This window comes from Porites lutea, chromosome 6, assembly GCF_958299795.1.
Source record: "Porites lutea chromosome 6, jaPorLute2.1, whole genome shotgun sequence".
NCBI classification, from domain to species: Eukaryota; Metazoa; Cnidaria; class Anthozoa; order Scleractinia; family Poritidae; genus Porites; species Porites lutea.
The window spans coordinates 12186832-12204276 of record NC_133206.1 but is presented as its reverse complement, the minus strand read 5'-3'; the positions used below and the strand labels follow the sequence as shown (position 1 = coordinate 12204276).

The following is a 17445-nucleotide window of genomic DNA, read 5'->3' as shown; positions in this document are numbered from 1 at the left end:
TAAAGAGTTTGACCAAAATGAATATTTTTCTCCTTTTGAATTTAGTTTGTCTTGAATTAAGATCGGCGTCTGAAACAATTCAGCCTGTCTAAATTATCTGGGTCGGCCTTAATTCGACTTAGGTTCGGCTCATGGAAAGATTGGCATCTGAACTGGGTCTAAGTATGGGTAAGGTAAAGCTCAATCATCTTTAGTGCCAGTTTATCTGTGAGTGAAAAGGAAAGAAATGAGGGAAGACAAGCCACAAAAACCAGGAGGAGTTGGGAAACGGAAGATATAAGTTGATCAATAGGGCAGTGTCACTCTACCAGCATAATGCTCAACTAACAGGGTGTTGGGTAGTTTTGCCTTCTTTCGCCTAAATGGCTCATGACAACAGCAGGGGTAAATCTTTTTTTTTTTTTTTAAGTAAGTCCTTATGATTTTTTTCTGGAGCTGAGCAAACATTCTATCTTTAATGTCCCAAGGTATAAAGTGTAACACTTCTTCATTCACTACATAATCGTTAAACTATAAGCCTTTAAAAGGAACATTTCCATAATAATGTGCTCACACCTAAGACTGACTTGATTTATAAGACTGCACACATGCTGTGAGTCAAAAAATCTAACTTTCTATGGTCTCACTAACCCTCAAGACTCACACGTAACCATTCCTTGAAACTGCAGGAAATCTATGTGAAAGTCATATCTTGTATTATTTCTCTACAAACTGTTGAATGATCCATGTATAACATGATTTGTTTTGGTTTTGAGTTGGAATTTATCACAAACACTTGATGCTAGACTGGTTCAAAACCTCAAGTTTTGTTTCTTGAGGGTCTTGGGAAAACAAAGAGAGGATTCATTTGCAAGATAGACATATAGCCATCGCCATTTACTCAGTAGCCTGCATAGCAGGCGTCAAGAGGGGATAGAGAGGAAGGGAAAAAGGGAGAGGCTTTTGCACTTTTCTCCCTCCCCCCTCCCCCTCCTCCTCTTTTTGCATCTGCCATGCAGGCTATTTACTCAGTGGAATTTTTCTCTTGTTTGTAAGCAAAAAAAAGAACAATGGGCATTCATTGCAATAATCTACCCAAAGTCACAGTTTTCCCCCACAGGCCAGAGTCACTTTTATAAATAAAGTGCTTATTGTTTACACAAAGAGGTTTCTAAACTTGTGGAAGACAAAAATGCATGCTTGTAAGAATTTAAAACCCTTTTTTTTCCAGCAGTCAATTGAACATTAATTTACAGTTGTGTGCTTGCAGCTTAAGCATTTGAATGACTCCTGCAAGGCTGGAGTTGACCCCGGGGGGGGGCACTTTAGGAATTTCTGGGTGGGGATGTGCCGCTGGGAGCCTGGAACCCTTAACCTTTACCAGAGCTAGTTCAGCTGAATTTTGCTACCCTATACTAGAGTAAACTCCCCAAATCCCCCTATCCTAGAGTAGCTGTGTACCTAGTCTAGATAAAATCTTCAATCAACTGATCAGTTTCCTGAAAAATGATACCCTATTCTAGACCCAAACACTCTGATTTATATACCCTATCCTAGAGTAAACTGCTTGAAAACCATACCCTTCACAGCGGCACATACCTATATAACCCATATATAGCAGTACCCCCCCCGGGGAGTTGACCTTGTTTTCTCACAAATCATCTTCCTTTTCTTAAAATGGAAATTAAGCTGAAAAGGTACTAGTTAACATAAGGACAAAATTGTTGTAACAATGAAAGCAGAAAAGGTTGCATGAAAACAAAGTCTCCACAAACAATGCCTAACAATGATAACAATAACTTTTTATATTATTAAGACAATTTTAATATACTTTTATTGATTATATTATCTATTATTAATATATTTTATAATATTTTATATGCACGACCCTATAAGCGGCAACGTTTTAATCACCATTGTGTTGAAATAAAAGTTATTGTATTGTATTACAATGGGTTGTACATCTATTAATAGTCCAGTTTTGAATTAAAACTTACTGCTGAATATAAACATTAACGACACATTCATACAGGGTTAGCCTCGACATAAAGTAGAATATTCAGAAATTGTGGGAAGTGAGTGTTTGAAATCTGAATATACACAATAGACAGAGTAATAAACAGGTCTTTTTCTTGTTGGAATTCGTGAATATATTACTTCAGATTGAGGCTAAGGCTGTAAAAAATGCGTCTTCACTTCCTTAATTCAGGGGTCATAGCGAACTCGAAAATGGACTATTCCACCAACAACTGCAAATACTATAAATGACCTAATAAACGCCTGGGGTGTCTATTTAATAATAGGGATCCAAGCAGGGGCATTTAATAGATAGGAGGTGTTTAAAAGAGAGAGGCATTTATTTTCATAACTGTAACAAGATCAACAAAACTAATATGCTTTCGGCAAAAATATCATTACCGTCTACAGATCCATATCGCTCTTTGAAATCCCGACATTGATGTCAGAATCCTCGCTCATTGTTATTGTGTTGCTATCGTTAGTCTATCCTACCTTTAAACTTAACATTGAACAAGATGAAATATGTAAAGCCTTGTTAATCAGGCAAGAAACTGAATGAACTGAACTGAAATGTTACTGGTGATTTATGCTCACTCTTGGGACTTCTTAAAAGACAGTTAACACTAATTTATAAGTGCTTTATCAAAGACATAAATACTTGCATTCCAACTAAATAATAAATTAAATCTATCATTCTGTATCGCTCTCTTCATGATGGTGATGATGATGATGGTTACTATTATTATCATTATAATTATTATTATGTAATTATTTATTTTATGTAGTTCCAGAAAATATCCATACCCACCCCATGAAGGGTCATTGGAAATTGTGAGAGGGGAAGGGGTTCATAAAGGCCAAGTTAAAGAAACATCTAAAACTAAAAATGGGAATTTCAAGGGTAGGGAAGCATGGATGTTTTCTGGAATTTGTAATAGATTTGGAAAACCTTTTTAAATTGTGATGTTAGTTGAGAGCAAAACTATTAATTTACTAAAATATTCTTTAACATCACATGGTCTTGCATAATATTTTCTAAAGAAAATATTATTAATTGCTTTAATGAATTTTTCACTTTAAATGATTTATTCTAATCATATTCTGCTCCAATTGTAATACTGAGGTCTCCTGGCAGAACCTTGGTTGCATGATACCACTGGTTTGTGTCGACAATAACTGGAAGTAAACAATGCAATCACATAATCAAAACAGTTAACACTTGGCATTGAAAAATGTCATAAATAGGCTACTCTGTGAGAAGTGACCTTTGATCTCATAGAATACATAAGATACAGCTGTAAAAGGCAAACCAGGGTGCAAAGAAAGTCAGTTTTACAGCTTACCATTCGGGCAAGCTGAAGGTAGCATTTACTAGCCGAAACATCATTTGAACTAGCCCCAAAAACGTTTTGATGAGCAGAATTGATTTTACCTTTCTTCTGTAATTTGAATTTCTCAAAAAATTCCACTTGCCCATCAGGCAAGTTGAGATTAATATTCACTTGCCCGATAGCAAAATTCACAAGCCCTGGGCTATCGGGCACTACTTTCTTTGCACGCTGCAAAGGATGTTTGTATACCAATATTTTGGCACATGAGTGTGTACCATTAACATGCTGACATATTGAACAACATAATTTTGTGTCCCATTTAGTATGGGTCAGGCGGGGAAGGGGTTTTTGCCTTGTTAATGCAAATCTGTTGTTGGTTGACTATTGCACTGTGGTGTAGGTAATGTGTAGGTCTTGTATTTTTCAGTCTTTCAAACTACCAAAACATTGTCACCTGCAAAGTCTGTCCTAATTATTTTGTACATTAATTTTATTGTATATCATCCAATATGTTGCAATTTTTTTTTAACTCAGGTAATTTTTGTTTTTCTTTTGTTTTTGGTTATGGCAATGTATGCTAATGAAGTTGAAACAATGGAAAAATAAAAATTACCTGAGATAAAAAGTTAACTACAACATATATTTCAAGTTCAGGTTCTAAACATGAAACAAAAATGGTCTCAAAACAGGTATCTTCAGCACAACCTATTGTCCATTCATGTACTGTCTGCCACAGGATTTACTCACAGTATACGCTCCTCTTCCTTTCTAAAGCAGAAAATATCCCGAAAATCTGTATCAAAACTGAAGCAGACTTACAAATCTCTCCCTTGTTTATTGTTATTGTCATGGACTGACAAACATGTTCACACTCTGGGGGAGGGATGAGAGTCCACGTCTTTTTGCCTGACAGCTGAGCTTGCCATGATGGACGGTCTACACTATCAATCTGCAGAAAATCATGAAAAATATATTAATGCAAAGTGCCTTTAACAATGCTGAATGATTGATTGTGTTGATCATAAAAATTATCTTTCCTTCCATTTGTGTGTACCCATACAAGGCTATATTAAGACTGAACAGTCTCTTTCCTGTGTATATAAAACCAGCGATAACTTTATCCTTGAGAAACCTAATGGTACAATAAGAGGGAAAGTTAAAAAACTGTTCAAGAGAAAGTCCACTGAACCACTTCTGTCCCCAACCCCTACACAGTCAAACTTTCTTTGGCATTATTGAGGAGAAAGCCATGTTCCTATTGCTATTTTTTACTATTATTGTGACCGTCCTTGTCACTGCCGCAGTTTCAATCCAATTTTATCAATCACTCAACAAATCACTATGCTAAGCCACACACAACAAAAGCTGATTTCTAGGTGGGGCATAGGCAAATACACTGACATTACAAAAAGTAGAAGCAATATGGTGTTCGCAAAAGTTACAGAGAACAATTAATTACGTAAAAATTTACACATTATAGCCAGTTTTACAATATATGTTGGTGGGCGTTTTGAAGAATAATATTAGTATAAGTTTAAAATATTCACACGTACAAATAATGGAATCAGAGCAATCCAGCAGAAGACAAAGAGGTAAATTTGCTTTTAGATTCGGACACCATCTTGGGACTTGAGGGTTCATTTAGCAGGGGCTGTCTCTAAAGGTCCTTAGATGGAGATTTCCTTTGGCTGTTATGAGTGTGCCCCCTAGCTACTTTTGTTCAATTCCCTGCCTACTAATCGCACATATCCAGCAACAAGAAGTCTTCGTGACATCCCTGATTTAGTTTTGTTAGTTTCATCATTGTTAGCCAACAAGCTTTCTGAATGCCAACAACAGGGTTCATTCTTTTACTTTGTTCTTTTCTTAATGAAGTGACTTACATGAATTTGAGCACCAGGACCAGGTCCACCCATAAAGATCCAATCCTGTTCACTGGTCTCTGATTGGTTTGGCAAAAAATATGGTGTTTGATAATGAGTACGCAATTCTTGTCTGATTGCTGCATCACAGTTACTCCTGAAAATATTATGGCATAAAACGTTTTCTTTAAAAAAAACACACTGAATTTTTTTCTAGATTGAATTTTTTTTCTTGATTGATTCATTTGGTAGATTTCTATAGGGTATGTGTATATTTCACTTCATTTCGCAACTCAACTAATCATCTCGTTTTCCAGCTGCATTTAATGGATATCATTAGACAGCTGTGTCATGACAGCCCTCTAAACTAACCAAACACAACTTCAGAAGATGAATTTGACTTTAAAATTTCGGCTTCATTCTCATTTGATATATATTAACATAGGTTATGCTTTGTCTAGAAAACCATTTAAACAACTGAATAGAAACTGATTTGAATCTTAATTAAAAATGATCAGCTGCTTCCAGCTTTTGATTTCTCACTTCCACCAATTTTTTTCTTTCCCATCACTTTTCAGAGTATTTTGTATTTTAACTTTAAACGTCAATGCTAAGGCTTTGACTCAACTTACCAACCAAAGTACCACGGTTCGCCTTTCCATTCCGATCTCTCTTTGGACATATTAAATGCCTCTTCAAGTGAAATGAACTCAGTTCTGTATGGAAAGAACTGGCATTCTTCTTCGTTTACTCGATAAGCGTCTTTGTTCTTCTCGAAGAGATCCTTAAAAAACGTGAAGTTAAACACTTCTGTAGCCGACCAGTTCTTTGCCGCATCCATAACAACAACTGGTCTTCCAGTGTACGCATACTTGGTCACAAACTCCTCCTTCGACAAGTCTGAAACCCTAGGCACTTCTGTTAGGCCTTCGCACACAAGAGAACAATCGGTTTTCTTTCGCGTTACTTCGATAAAAATCTCGTTCACATTCAAAAGGCAAGGCTCTTCTCTGAATTTTAACCATTCGACGACGTCAAAATAGTAACAGGCCGCAGCCATAACAACAGGTAAGATGAGGAAAATCCAGAGCCGTTTTTCTCTGATCTTGGAAAAAAAACTAGAAGAACCCTTTTCGACTTCTCGAAGAAACTCCAAGCGAACAGCCTCAAGTGTTTCTCCGCTCTTCAGCGATTTCTCTCGTAAATCAGAAAACAGAACTACAAGTTCGTCGACACCTTTTGACTTTGAGGAAGCCATTAGTAGAGAGAAAGTTCAGCAGTGCAACTCAGCACGTAAATTCGTGCTTGGAGTACTGCATTATAAAACATGAGCAAAGCAGAATCAATTAAGCGCGCCATAACAACTGACGTCATTTTAATACGCGTATTGAAATGGTAGTTTCCTTGTTACTAGTTTCCCTGTGTCCCTGTTTCCCTATGTCATCTATGAAGGCCTCTGCGCCTACATGTTCATCTATTTTTAAATATATATAGATTTACCCAGCCCCTGTTTTTAAATATGTTATTAAAATCAAATAATAAACTTTTAAACCACAAATTAGATAACTTTGAGGCAGATTCATATGACTTTTGTGGGAAAGACTGAGTGATTTTAGAGAAAAAGTAATTTGCAAACAGTCCAAGAATGAAACAAATGTCACATCGAGTTAATGGTCTTATATGTACACCCAAAAAATAGCAATCATGCACCTTTGATCACAATAGATTATAGTCTGCTACACAGCCGTTTTTAGTGTCGTCACGCAACGCTCCTCCCCATTAGTGGGGAGGAGCGTTGCGTGACGACACTAAAAACGGCTGTGTAGCAGACTAAATAGATTAGGCTTGGAAAACAAATTCTTCACAAACAAAATGACCGAGTTCCCCGCCTACAGCACCTTTATTAGACACCCCCCAGGAGCCCATCAAATTTAATGGGCTCCTGACACCCCCGTAGTCCTCGGTGGCCGCCAATTTACGCCTCTGTCTAAAAGGGAGGTCACAATAAAAAATCAGGCCGGACTTTTTGTGTTCGTCAACTTTACTTCACAAAATCTTGCCGACAAAGCTGGTGGTGTGTAAACCAGCCTTATATACTTTTTAACTGTTTTTATACGTCACATCTGAGGTAAACAGTGCTAAAAGGCGCTGTTTGTTTATCGTACAGACTTCGGATAAAATTTGTTATTTTTTGCCCTATTTAAACCTTTAATCATAACTATAAAAAAATTCTCAAATCTGATTGGCTATCAACTGTCCTGATTTCAGCCTTAATAGGACAGTTTAATAGGACAGTACGCGTCATGCCTAAGTAATTGGATAGTACCCGCCATTACACCCGCGCTTAAATGGCTTTTTTTTTTTTCACTGCTAGCAAAAAAATCTTGGAATTTCTTGTGTTTTGATTTAAAAAAAAACCCTTATATATCACAATTTTTTTAAAGTTATGATTAATTGGTAACAGAACTTCATGTCGTCCAGTCGCTCGTATGATTAGTAATGGTAACAAGACTGAGTGGAGTCCAATTTGGTCTGTAATCATACGAGCGAGTAACAAAATCGGACGACAGCGTAGCGGGAGTCCGATTTGTTTAATCACGAGTATGATTACAGACCGAATTGGACGACATGAAGTTCTGTTACCAATTAATCATAACTTTAAAACAATTTGTGATATATAAGAATCTTTTTTAAATCAAAACTGAAATCAGGGCAGTTGATAGCCAATCAGATTTGAGAATTTTGTTATAGTTATGATTACAGACCAAATTGGACTCCACTCAGTCCTGTTACCATTACTAATTCTGCGGTTTTTGACAATTTTGCATGACAAATTGCATTGCGCTCATTCAACATTCAGGACGATCGAAGCACGAGCTTCCATTGCACGACAAAATTATAGAACTGATCACATTGTCAGTGGAAAAAGACAGTTAAATGTTTTTAAAAGTTTTTAAACATCTTAAGATGACAAAAAACTCTGTCAGCTTCAGCTATCGGTAACAATCTTCCAGGTGCTGCATAAATTTTACGCACGAAGTCTGAACTCACCTGATTTTTTCTAACAAAAATGTTGTGTTGTATTGATCGGTGTGTAAAGTACCTTGAACAGTTGAATGAAAAGTGTTCTTTGTCTGCGGAGATGAGTAGCTTTCCCTCTCTTTTAGAAGTCCCTAAATTTGAGACAATTGTTAAGGGACTGACATCGGCAATTTCCTCAACATTCCACCTTTATAGGTTTCAATCATTTTCTTTGATCGTTTTGCTTCTTTTACTCCTGGTTTACTGAATTCGTGGTGGTCGTTTCGGCGGTTCCTTTATTTCGTTGTGGTCGTTGTGACCGTTTCGGTCGTTTCGTTTTGGTGGTTTCGTTTCGTTGCTTCGGGTTTAATTTTAGTACATGCCGCATGTACGCAGGTACAGGTACTTGCTGGTGTTCCCCAGGGGAATAAAACTTGGGCCGTGGAAGCGCCAGCGCCCATCCCGGAAGTATGTAGATGGCAGCTGAAATTTTGTCGAGGGGTTCATGACGAGAGTTAGGCCCAAAGTGCGATCGACATGGTGAAGTAGAGTCAAAGTATACCCCCCCCCCCCCCCCCCCGAGCAAAGTCTCCTTCGATAGTCCTAAATGAATCAACTCATATAGGAAGATCGACGCAGGCTCTGCTCAGTCGCAGGGGTAACGAAGATACAAATTACACTGATACAAATTATGTTACAGTGATCTTTATAGTATTTATAGGTTTCCTGGAAAGACTATGGATAACTGTCTGAATAGGACGCGGCGTATTTTCAGGGTGTAGACACAAAATTGTCAGTGGTGTTTGATATTGAGTAAGACTGAACATTATTGTTGGACACAAAGTGAGGGATTATTCTAAGAGGTTTTGTCACCAATATTGAAATTTATTTCTAGCATAGCTTAAAAGAAACTTGGGAGAATTTTTAACATACTCTCCCTCTAACAGCTATAAATAAATTTACTGTTAGGTAATACATATATAAATTTATTTTGTGGATGACTTTATTGTGAGGCGAGTTAAAAAAAACTGCTGGATTTCTGATCTTGAAAAAGAAGACACAATATTCTGGTGTTTGTCTGAGTGGAACGGTAGAAAAAGAAACCTAAATGCTCTTGCTGATAATAGGATAGCCTGCAGAGGTTCGGTTTTTGTGTTGTACCTGCGAACAGGGGTTTTTTTTTGTGTGTTTTTTTTTAGGAAAGGGGAGACACCGAAGCGGCTGATCACATGTTATTTCGACTGTGGTGCAGGCTAATGACAGTAATGAATCTGTTTATTAGGTAGAATTAGAATTTTATCAGTCGTATTCGGCTCCAATCGTGATGCTTAATTCTCCAGTTGGAACAATCTTTGTGGAATGGTACCACTGGTTGGTGTCCAGAACAACTGAAAAATAGAACAGCTTCACTAAGAAAATGACTTGTCAATAAGGGAAATGGCATATCTGAAGAAACAGAGAAGGCATAAAGTGTACCACACACGCCTAAATTTTTTAAAAAGACCGCTTAGAATGTTTCGTCTTAACGTGGTGCAGGGGAGGTTTGATGCCTTGGTGACACTGGAAACTATACCAGTTGGTACCTTTGTCCCAGGAAGGTTCAACCGTGCTTGCCCAGATTTTGGGTTTAAGGCCAGAGGAATTGCAACGCCTGGCTCTCCAGTTTGGGGGTTGGGCGATTGGTTAATATCCCATCCCCGTAAAAAGTATCATTACTGAAACCAGACACACCTGTGCACTAAGCGGCTCAAACTAGTCTACAGGCACTTCACTCAAAGAATCATATGAACAGATTATGGTTAACAGCATGGTTGGCAGGACGCAGTCAGTTGGTCGATGATTTGAACTCTGGACAACTGGATAAACTGAACTTCAGCTAAAGCACAGAGCGGGACTCGACCACGGGGGGATAATCGGAGTGTGAAAGGCGGGATTAAGTAAGGTAAGGTCATAGTTGTTGGACAAAATAAGTTGTCCTTGTGTGACACAACCGCTAACTGGAATTTTTTGCCTCAATTTTTACAAGAAAGGAGGGATTTTTTCCCAAGATAAGGCCAACCCTAGCTTCTTATATAAGCCGTCTTCCCGGTTTTTTTTTTTTTTTTTTGGTTCTTTTTTTTTTTTTTCGATTTTTTTTTACCTGCACAGGCTAGGCATGGCAGTTGACACCCAAAATTGGTGTACGCCCAGTACCGTTACCAGTATCTAATTTCCATCATGCACGATGAGAAAGGTTTAAAACTCTTTAAGACAAAGACAAACGTCACAAGTACATGATGATACCAGTTTTTTTAACCCACCCTTACGTTCAGACGAACATTTTTACCCATCAAATTCTAGTCCTCCTCACAAACCTTTTAGCCTGCCTTTGATAAGATATCTGAAGATATCCCATAATATCCACAAGAAAAAACACTAACTTACTTATGTCTCCTTTGTTGATGGTGACGTTCATTGCTCGACAAACATGTTCACACTCAGGGGGTGGGACAAGAGTCCATATCTTTTGACCTGATAGCTGGGCCTGCCACGAGGGACGGTTTACCATGTCAAGCTGCAATTATGAAGCCAAAGGTGTTGCTCTCAGTGCAAATTCAATCAAAAAAAGCCAAAATGGCTGTAAAGGTAACCAGTTGGCTATTTACAAGCATGGCCCGAAGGATTTGAACTTTTGAAAACTGGACAAATAACTCTAGCTAGAACTGTCATAGCGGGACTCGATTTACGTTACTTACTGTCTTTGTCACGACACTTTTAGGGTCACAAATTGTGCCGCATAATAATTTTGAACTGTTAACTGTTTACCCCTACTGGCGGAAGTTTTTGGTCATTTGACGGCTGGCAGTAAACCTTCTCTCCTGATACGGTTATCAGTAGAAGACAGCTCGAGTTGTTTATAAACAAAAGATTAGCTTAGTTACTCACGTGTATAGGTGCGCCAGGTCCAGGACCTCCCATGAAAATCCAGTCCTGATCACCTGTTTCTGCGTCATCAGGGATAAACGCAGGTTTGCTGTAGTAGTTACGTAGCTTTTCACGGATAACGGGATCACAGTTGCTCCTAAAAGAAACAGCAAACGCGATATAGGCGTATTAAATTCTGCAAGCAGGATACTACAATGCTGATCGTACTACGTGAAAATTAATTTTGCAAGACATCGACACGACACCGAAAGAATCCAAAACAGAGCGGGATTGTAGCCATAGACAGCTGCCAGTTTCGCCATTATTGTAGCTCATCAGTATGGCGTAACAAACAGAGAGGCTCTGCTGAGAAATAACCCGCACACTCTGATCTAAGCCCTGACCTAGAACTCCAACACCCACAGAATCACGCCATATCACGTGTCTCTGGAGGGCAAGAGTCCAAGTTGATGTCTCGCAAAGAAAATGTATAGGATTGGCCAAAACCAACCTCAAAAACATGGACAAAACCAGGCAAAATTTACAGCATATCGGATCTAAACTTTTAAAGAGAATAAAAACAGGTAAAAGAGAATAATGCCTGGACAGAGAGGGAAACGCCCTTGGGATATACGAATTTCATCAAAGCTAGTTTTAGACCAATTAAACGCTTGAAGCCCTCAAACTTTTATTTAGTGTTGTCAAGAGAGAATTCAGCTGTCGTCATTACAATAGCCTACATTTTTTGCTTTGGGGCAGTCGAGCGCGGTCTTGATGATGTTTCAAACAATCTATGGAAATTTGCGGACGTCCCAGGAAGTGAAATTCACATATCGCCGCTAACGCCCTAAGATTTCCTCTCTGACCGATTATTCTCTTTGGTACAGGCATTTTACGCATAATGGGTTTGGTTTATTTAGCAATAAGCCCTAGTCACTGACGCCCTTGTATTCTGGGGTCCGAATGTATTGTTAATATACTATCATAACTAAAGAAAGAGCCGACATGTTCTTTTACATATCCGTAGGATCTGAGGGAGCTGTACGCAACAACGTTTTGTACGAGAATGAACTGCTCTAAAGACCAAATACCACTTTTGACTAAAGAGGCCCTTCTCAGCATCAAATACTCAAAATCTCAAGTTAATAACCCTTAGTTACGTCTCTTTAGGGTGGTTAAAAAGACACCCTTAACTACTTAAATCGTAGTCACAGTCATTTTTATTGTCGGTGATTTTTCATGTTTAGTAGAGATAGTAGAGATATTTTGTCTTGATTAACCGAATTCTTCCGTATTTGAGAATTAGCCATCCGGTTCCTAGCGTCACCTTATTGCTGTTTTTAACGTTAGTAGCATTTCTACAGTCTTGGCTTTCTCTAAAAAATAATTTCACTTAGTAACTTCCTTTTCCATTCCTGAAGAGACTTTTCTATAGCAGGCATTTTCTCTAGGTGAAGTTGTTCCGGGCTTACGCTCGGCGATACTGATTGGTTGTCACCAGCAGGTCAAACAATAAAGCATGACAGCTTGCTTGTATATAGATAATCCCCAGTCAACTGTCTCTATGACGGACACCTCTTCATGGGACCCGCACTATGTGTCCATCTTATAGAGAGATGTCCGTCTTATAGGGAGTCAACTAAAAGGGGTAAAGAAAGGCAGGGAACAACTCTAGGTGTCCGTTTTAGCGGGGTGTCCGTTATGCATGGTTCAATTTGACCTGCAACCATGCCGCGCCCACCCCCCCTACTCTAGCGTACCACTGGGGATTTGCATTTTTTTTCTTTCCTGGTGAGTCTATTTCCCACCCCCGGGCATGCGGAAGGAGACAATTCCCCACCCCGAGCTCCTGATCGATCTCATATACGTTTGTTTAGGTACATCTTTTTGAAAGCGATATCCATACAATAACAAACGAGATGTTTTCACAACTTTTATAAACGTTTTCTACAGTTTATTGTGAGAAGGATAATACATGCCATAATGTAGTTAAAACATGAACAATAAATTTGAAACCGAAAAAGAAAGAAAAAAGCTGTTAAGCATCTCCTTGATAGAACACTTTTATAAGAACACTCTGGACTGAATCTCTGTCAAAGCCTTGTATCCGTTTTCATATGCACTCTATTTAAGTTTTCCTATTATTAAAGCCAGGCTGAAGAAACATTTCTTTCATTCTTTTGCCAAAAAAAAATTCATTCCAGTACGCTCATTCGTTTCAAATTTTAAAACATACCTTGAAATACAGATGTACTGCGTAAAATCAAAGAGAAGATATTTTTGATGTGCCCCGCCCCCTTCCCCCAGGAAAGAACCGCTTCAAACAATTCCCCACCTCAGGACCCGAAGGGCTGGACTTGTCCCGGAGGTTGCCCGGGGGGGGGGGGGGGTTGACAACAGGTCAAATTGAACCATGCGTGCATTAAGACAGAGTTGACTGTTGAGTGTATTGTTTTTCCAGTCTATTTATATAGTTGAAAGCGTGGTAATATTGGTCAAGTCCTCATGATCTGACTCTTTGCATTTTGCGACGTGGGTAGATGAAATATTTCTTAACGTCAGAAACTTTTCTGTATTGACTTGAAATTAAATTCAATATATGACTGATGTTGCTGATGTCCACAACTTATTTTTACAACTTTTGATGGACTCTGTAGTGCGGGTTGATGCATTTTTCATGGTTACCTACGTTGGGTGCATACAAAGTATTAAATTTAAATAACGAAATATTTCCGTTGCACAAAACAAGTGGAGGATCGATTAGAGACTCTCGTTTCTTAAAGAGTGATCAGTTGAGTGAGAGACCATTCATGGTCAAACGCCGATTGGCAGCTTCACCTTACTTACCATCACTTCACTTCAATATACTTACCGATAAAATTCTCTTTCACGTCCATGCGAATCGGACTAGTAAAATATCAAATGGCCTCTTAGTGAGAAGAAATGTTTTCCATTTCACTCAAACTCCTGAGTTGTATTTGGCATTTAGTAAAATGTATACCCTAGTCAACCCCCGAGGGCAACTAGGGAAAAACTTAAACTTTCTTAAGCGTGTCTTACGATATCGCCTCCGCGAGCGAAATTTCCGTCCAACTTATGGCCATGATAAAGGTAACATTTTTAAATTGTTAAAAGGTGTGCAGTGCTTGATTTCGATCCAAGCTGCATTTTCTCTCTTTCTTTCTGTTTTTCTTTCTTTTTTTCTAAACTTAAGCTGTACTCAGTATCAACATGCATATAAAAACGTGTTATTCATTTTCTTGAGCAAAATGTCTAAAGACAACTATTAGAGTCTTTTTTTGTTATACCCGAAATAATCAAGGTCTCCGTATGGTGTTATCAGCCAAGGCCTCACACCTACCTCGCTCTTGATTATGACTTCCGGATAAAACCCTCGAATATAAGGGCCTGCATTTTCCTAAGTTAGCCTAAAAAGATTCTCACGTAAACGATAATTAGCACAAGCAGTAGGTTGTTTAGATCTTTAAATAGATTCTTATTTTCTGAAGAAAAAAATACATCGTAGCGAAGAGTATTTAGTGGTATTCAGCTTATCAATTTCTTATATAAAATCCGTACCAAATTCATATTTCTGTGAAAATGACTACTGCCAAGAAGAACTGAAATACGGACCACATGGATGTTGAAGTCCTTCTTCCAAGTGTACAGAATTTTTTTGTAGATTTTAGAAAATTCGAATTTAGGCTAAACAGGTTTTTGTATAGAGCGAGCGATAACCTAACTGGCAAATTTTAACTTAAATGGTTCTTGAAAACAAGTTTTTTACTTGTTGGTTTTTACTGTTATCTCAGAAGAACTTAGAAACAGTGAAACTTACCAGCCAATGTACCATGGCTTTCCTCTCCACTCAGCCCTCTTCTTTGGCATTCTAAGTACTTGAGCCAAATTTTCAAAACCCGAATTGTAAGCGAAAAATATGCAGCCCTGATCATAATCAAAGTTTTCAGCGGCTTCCATGTTGTTGGCGTAAAGACGCTTGAAAAAATTGAAACTGAATTTCCCCACAGCAGACCAATTTTGCGCGGCGTCCGTGATAACCACAGGGTGACCATTGTAAGCGTAGTTGGCAATGAACTCTTTCTTGGAAAGGTTCGAAACTCGAGGTACCTCTTCCACGTCTACGCACATCTTTGAACATTCACTGGGTTTCCGCGTAATCTCATTCCAAAACACCATTTCAGTATCAATGAGACATGGGGAAGTGCTGTCTAAGTCGACGAAAGACAAACCCAAGAATACAACGACAACAGGCAAAAGAATGAACCAAATAACCTTGTTCAAACTGATTGAACTAGAACTGGTTAATTTTTTCTCTCCAGGCACGTTATAGACTTCCCGCAAGAACTCCCATCGGATGTTTTCGACCTTCTCGCCGGCTTTTATCGACTTCTCTCGAAGTTCAGAAAAAAGGGTGACTAATTCGTCAACCTTTTTCCCCTTTTTGGCTTTCATGCCGATTTAGATGCTCTCGCGTTCGACTCTGACTCGCTCGTTATGGGCGATGATCAAAGAATGCATGACTCATACTAGCTGATATGTTAATACTTGTGAGAAGCAAAGTCAATATGGCACAGTTCCCTAAAATACGTAAGTTTCCTTGAACGCAAATGATAATTTCTTAAGTGTTTTTAGTTGTTCATTGTCATGGTCTGCTGAGGATCGGATAGGAACGAACTAAGTTTTCAGTGTTTTTACTTTCGACTTTAATAGACATTGGATGTATTCCAGTTTGAGAAACTTCAAAGTTTCCTTAAACTTTCAGAAGACATACAATTCGTCTAGCTTTATACAGACAAAACCAGCGGAAACTTCAGTTTATAGGGGAGGGAAGGAATTGAGCTATTTATACCCGTCAAGCTTTTTGTGCATATGTTCAAGGAAGTTCATGCTTGTTTTAAAATGATGATCAATATCGTTGCCCTATAATTACGTTTAAGTTGCCAGCCAAAACTAACAACAAAGTACGTATTGGGTAAAACCAAAGGTGTGGATAACTACCATAAAAAAATTTTATGTGAAGTAAAAAGAAAGCTGTTCACTCTAGCCGATCTAAGTATCATGCAGCAATATAACTTCTTCGTCGCCATAATATCAAATATGCAATATTGATTTTTTTTTTGGTAACCGGAACTGTGGAAAATATCTGTACGCACTGATGCCATATCAACTTGAATAGTTAGGTTCAATAAAAGTCTAAAGATAACTTTTGAATAAGCGTATATTTGAAGAGTGCTGCCTAGTTATAAAAGTATTCATAGTCAAGATCCCCTGTGTTCACGGCACCAATGAGGCTTCACACCGTCTCGAAAATGCCCCTCAGGCAAATAACCTCAGGGTCTTTCTGCCTCGTTCCTGGCCGGTCTCTAGGGATCGCCTATTTTGGGGAAAATTTGGTTAATTATAGGTTTTCCTCCACTCGCCTCCCGGAGTGGGAGAGTGACCAAGTGGCCACGCCATGATAGGGGAAATCTGCATGAGAAAGAGGTTGTGCTTTCATTCTGCACGCACTCGCTCTCCGCCCACGTCTTTGACCCGAACAAAGAAAGCCTGTGGACGAGACAGGACTGACCCTTTCTTTCTTGTATGATGGTTGATAACCTTGGAATGTGTCAATTCATAATTTAGCTTAATGCATAGGAAATCATCAACATGTGCCTAGCCTGGGACCATGCTCTGCCGGAGGGAAAAAGGTCCAAAACGGGGTCAAACGGCAAAAAAAACTTTCCCGGACTACCGCTCGGCTCGCTTCGCTCGCCGATTCTTTTTCTTCTTTTTCCCTCAGTGCGGAGCTAACATACGCCAAGCTTTTTGCTAAAAGCCCCGGTATAAAAAAGCTTTCGAAAGCGACCACTCTCGATGAATTTATGACACGGCCGTTTATCAACCTCGTCCCCAAGGCGCTTTTCCCGAGATTGGGCCGCTTATAAGCCCCCCTTATGAGAACCCATTGCCGTAAACAACCAGCTCCAACAGGGAGCTTAAGCAACGACGACGTCGACGGCTACGAAAACATCACATAAAAAGTGAATTTGCGCTGCTTCAACTTTCCCGCGCTTATTCTATCTCGTTTAAGTCGTCAAATGTTGGCAAATTGTTTCTGTGTTTCTGTATCAAAGTTCAGGAAAAGAAAAGGAAAGTTGTTGCCTCCTGTTCCCGTTCGCGACAAAACGTGAAATTAGGCACTTTCACGTTGTAGTCGTGCAACGACGGCAAAGAAATGTACAAAAAAGCGTGATGCAGGTGCAGAGTTATTATTTTGCCAATCTATACCTATTGCGTTATTGCCGTTCTCGTTGACGTCGCCATGG

General features: G+C 38.9%; 2 protein-coding genes across 3 annotated transcripts; both read right to left on the bottom strand.

The window, feature by feature from the left end:
• Positions 1 to 1179: 1179 nt before the first annotated feature.
• LOC140940069 (bifunctional arginine demethylase and lysyl-hydroxylase JMJD6-B-like) lies at positions 1180 to 6578 on the bottom strand. Its single transcript, XM_073388950.1, has 4 exons — positions 5824 to 6578; positions 5213 to 5348; positions 4149 to 4278; positions 1180 to 3174 (listed from the first exon to the last, which is right to left on the bottom strand). The coding sequence occupies exons 1-4, from the start codon at positions 6447 to 6449 to the stop codon at positions 3089 to 3091; spliced, it is 978 nt and encodes a 325-aa protein (XP_073245051.1). The 5' UTR covers positions 6450 to 6578; the 3' UTR covers positions 1180 to 3088.
• A 2498-nt stretch (positions 6579 to 9076) lies between these two features.
• Positions 9077 to 15698, bottom strand: LOC140940424 (uncharacterized). Of its 2 annotated transcripts, XM_073389394.1 has the most exons (4): positions 14955 to 15692; positions 11138 to 11273; positions 10637 to 10766; positions 9077 to 9600 (listed from the first exon to the last, which is right to left on the bottom strand). In XM_073389394.1, the coding sequence occupies exons 1-4, from the start codon at positions 15587 to 15589 to the stop codon at positions 9512 to 9514; spliced, it is 990 nt and encodes a 329-aa protein (XP_073245495.1). In that variant the 5' UTR covers positions 15590 to 15692; the 3' UTR covers positions 9077 to 9511. The 2 variants fall into 2 exon arrangements, with proteins under 2 accessions (XP_073245495.1, XP_073245496.1); XM_073389395.1 differs by lacking the exon at positions 10637 to 10766 and having other exon boundaries at positions 14955 to 15698.
• Positions 15699 to 17445: the final 1747 nt, after the last annotated feature.

Bases quoted from the DNA above. Each gene is read 5' to 3' on its own strand.
- LOC140940069 (XM_073388950.1), bottom strand. From the start codon at position 6,449: ATGGCTTCCTCAAAGTCAAAAGGTGTCGACGAACTTGTAGTTCTGTTT. The intron at 5,349-5,823 runs GTAAGTTGAGTC...TAATATTTTCAG, and splicing joins GAACCGTGGTACTTTGGTTG to GAGTAACTGTGATGCAGCAA. The intron at 4,279-5,212 runs GTAAGTCACTTC...GATTTTCTGCAG, and splicing joins GTCCTGGTGCTCAAATTCAT to ATTGATAGTGTAGACCGTCC.
- LOC140940424 (XM_073389394.1), bottom strand. From the start codon at position 15,589: ATGAAAGCCAAAAAGGGGAAAAAGGTTGACGAATTAGTCACCCTTTTT. The intron at 10,767-11,137 runs GTGAGTAACTAA...TCATAATTGCAG, and splicing joins GACCTGGCGCACCTATACAC to CTTGACATGGTAAACCGTCC. The intron at 9,601-10,636 runs GTAAGTTAGTGT...TCTATTTTTCAG, and splicing joins CATCAACAAAGGAGACATAA to TTGTTCTGGACACCAACCAG.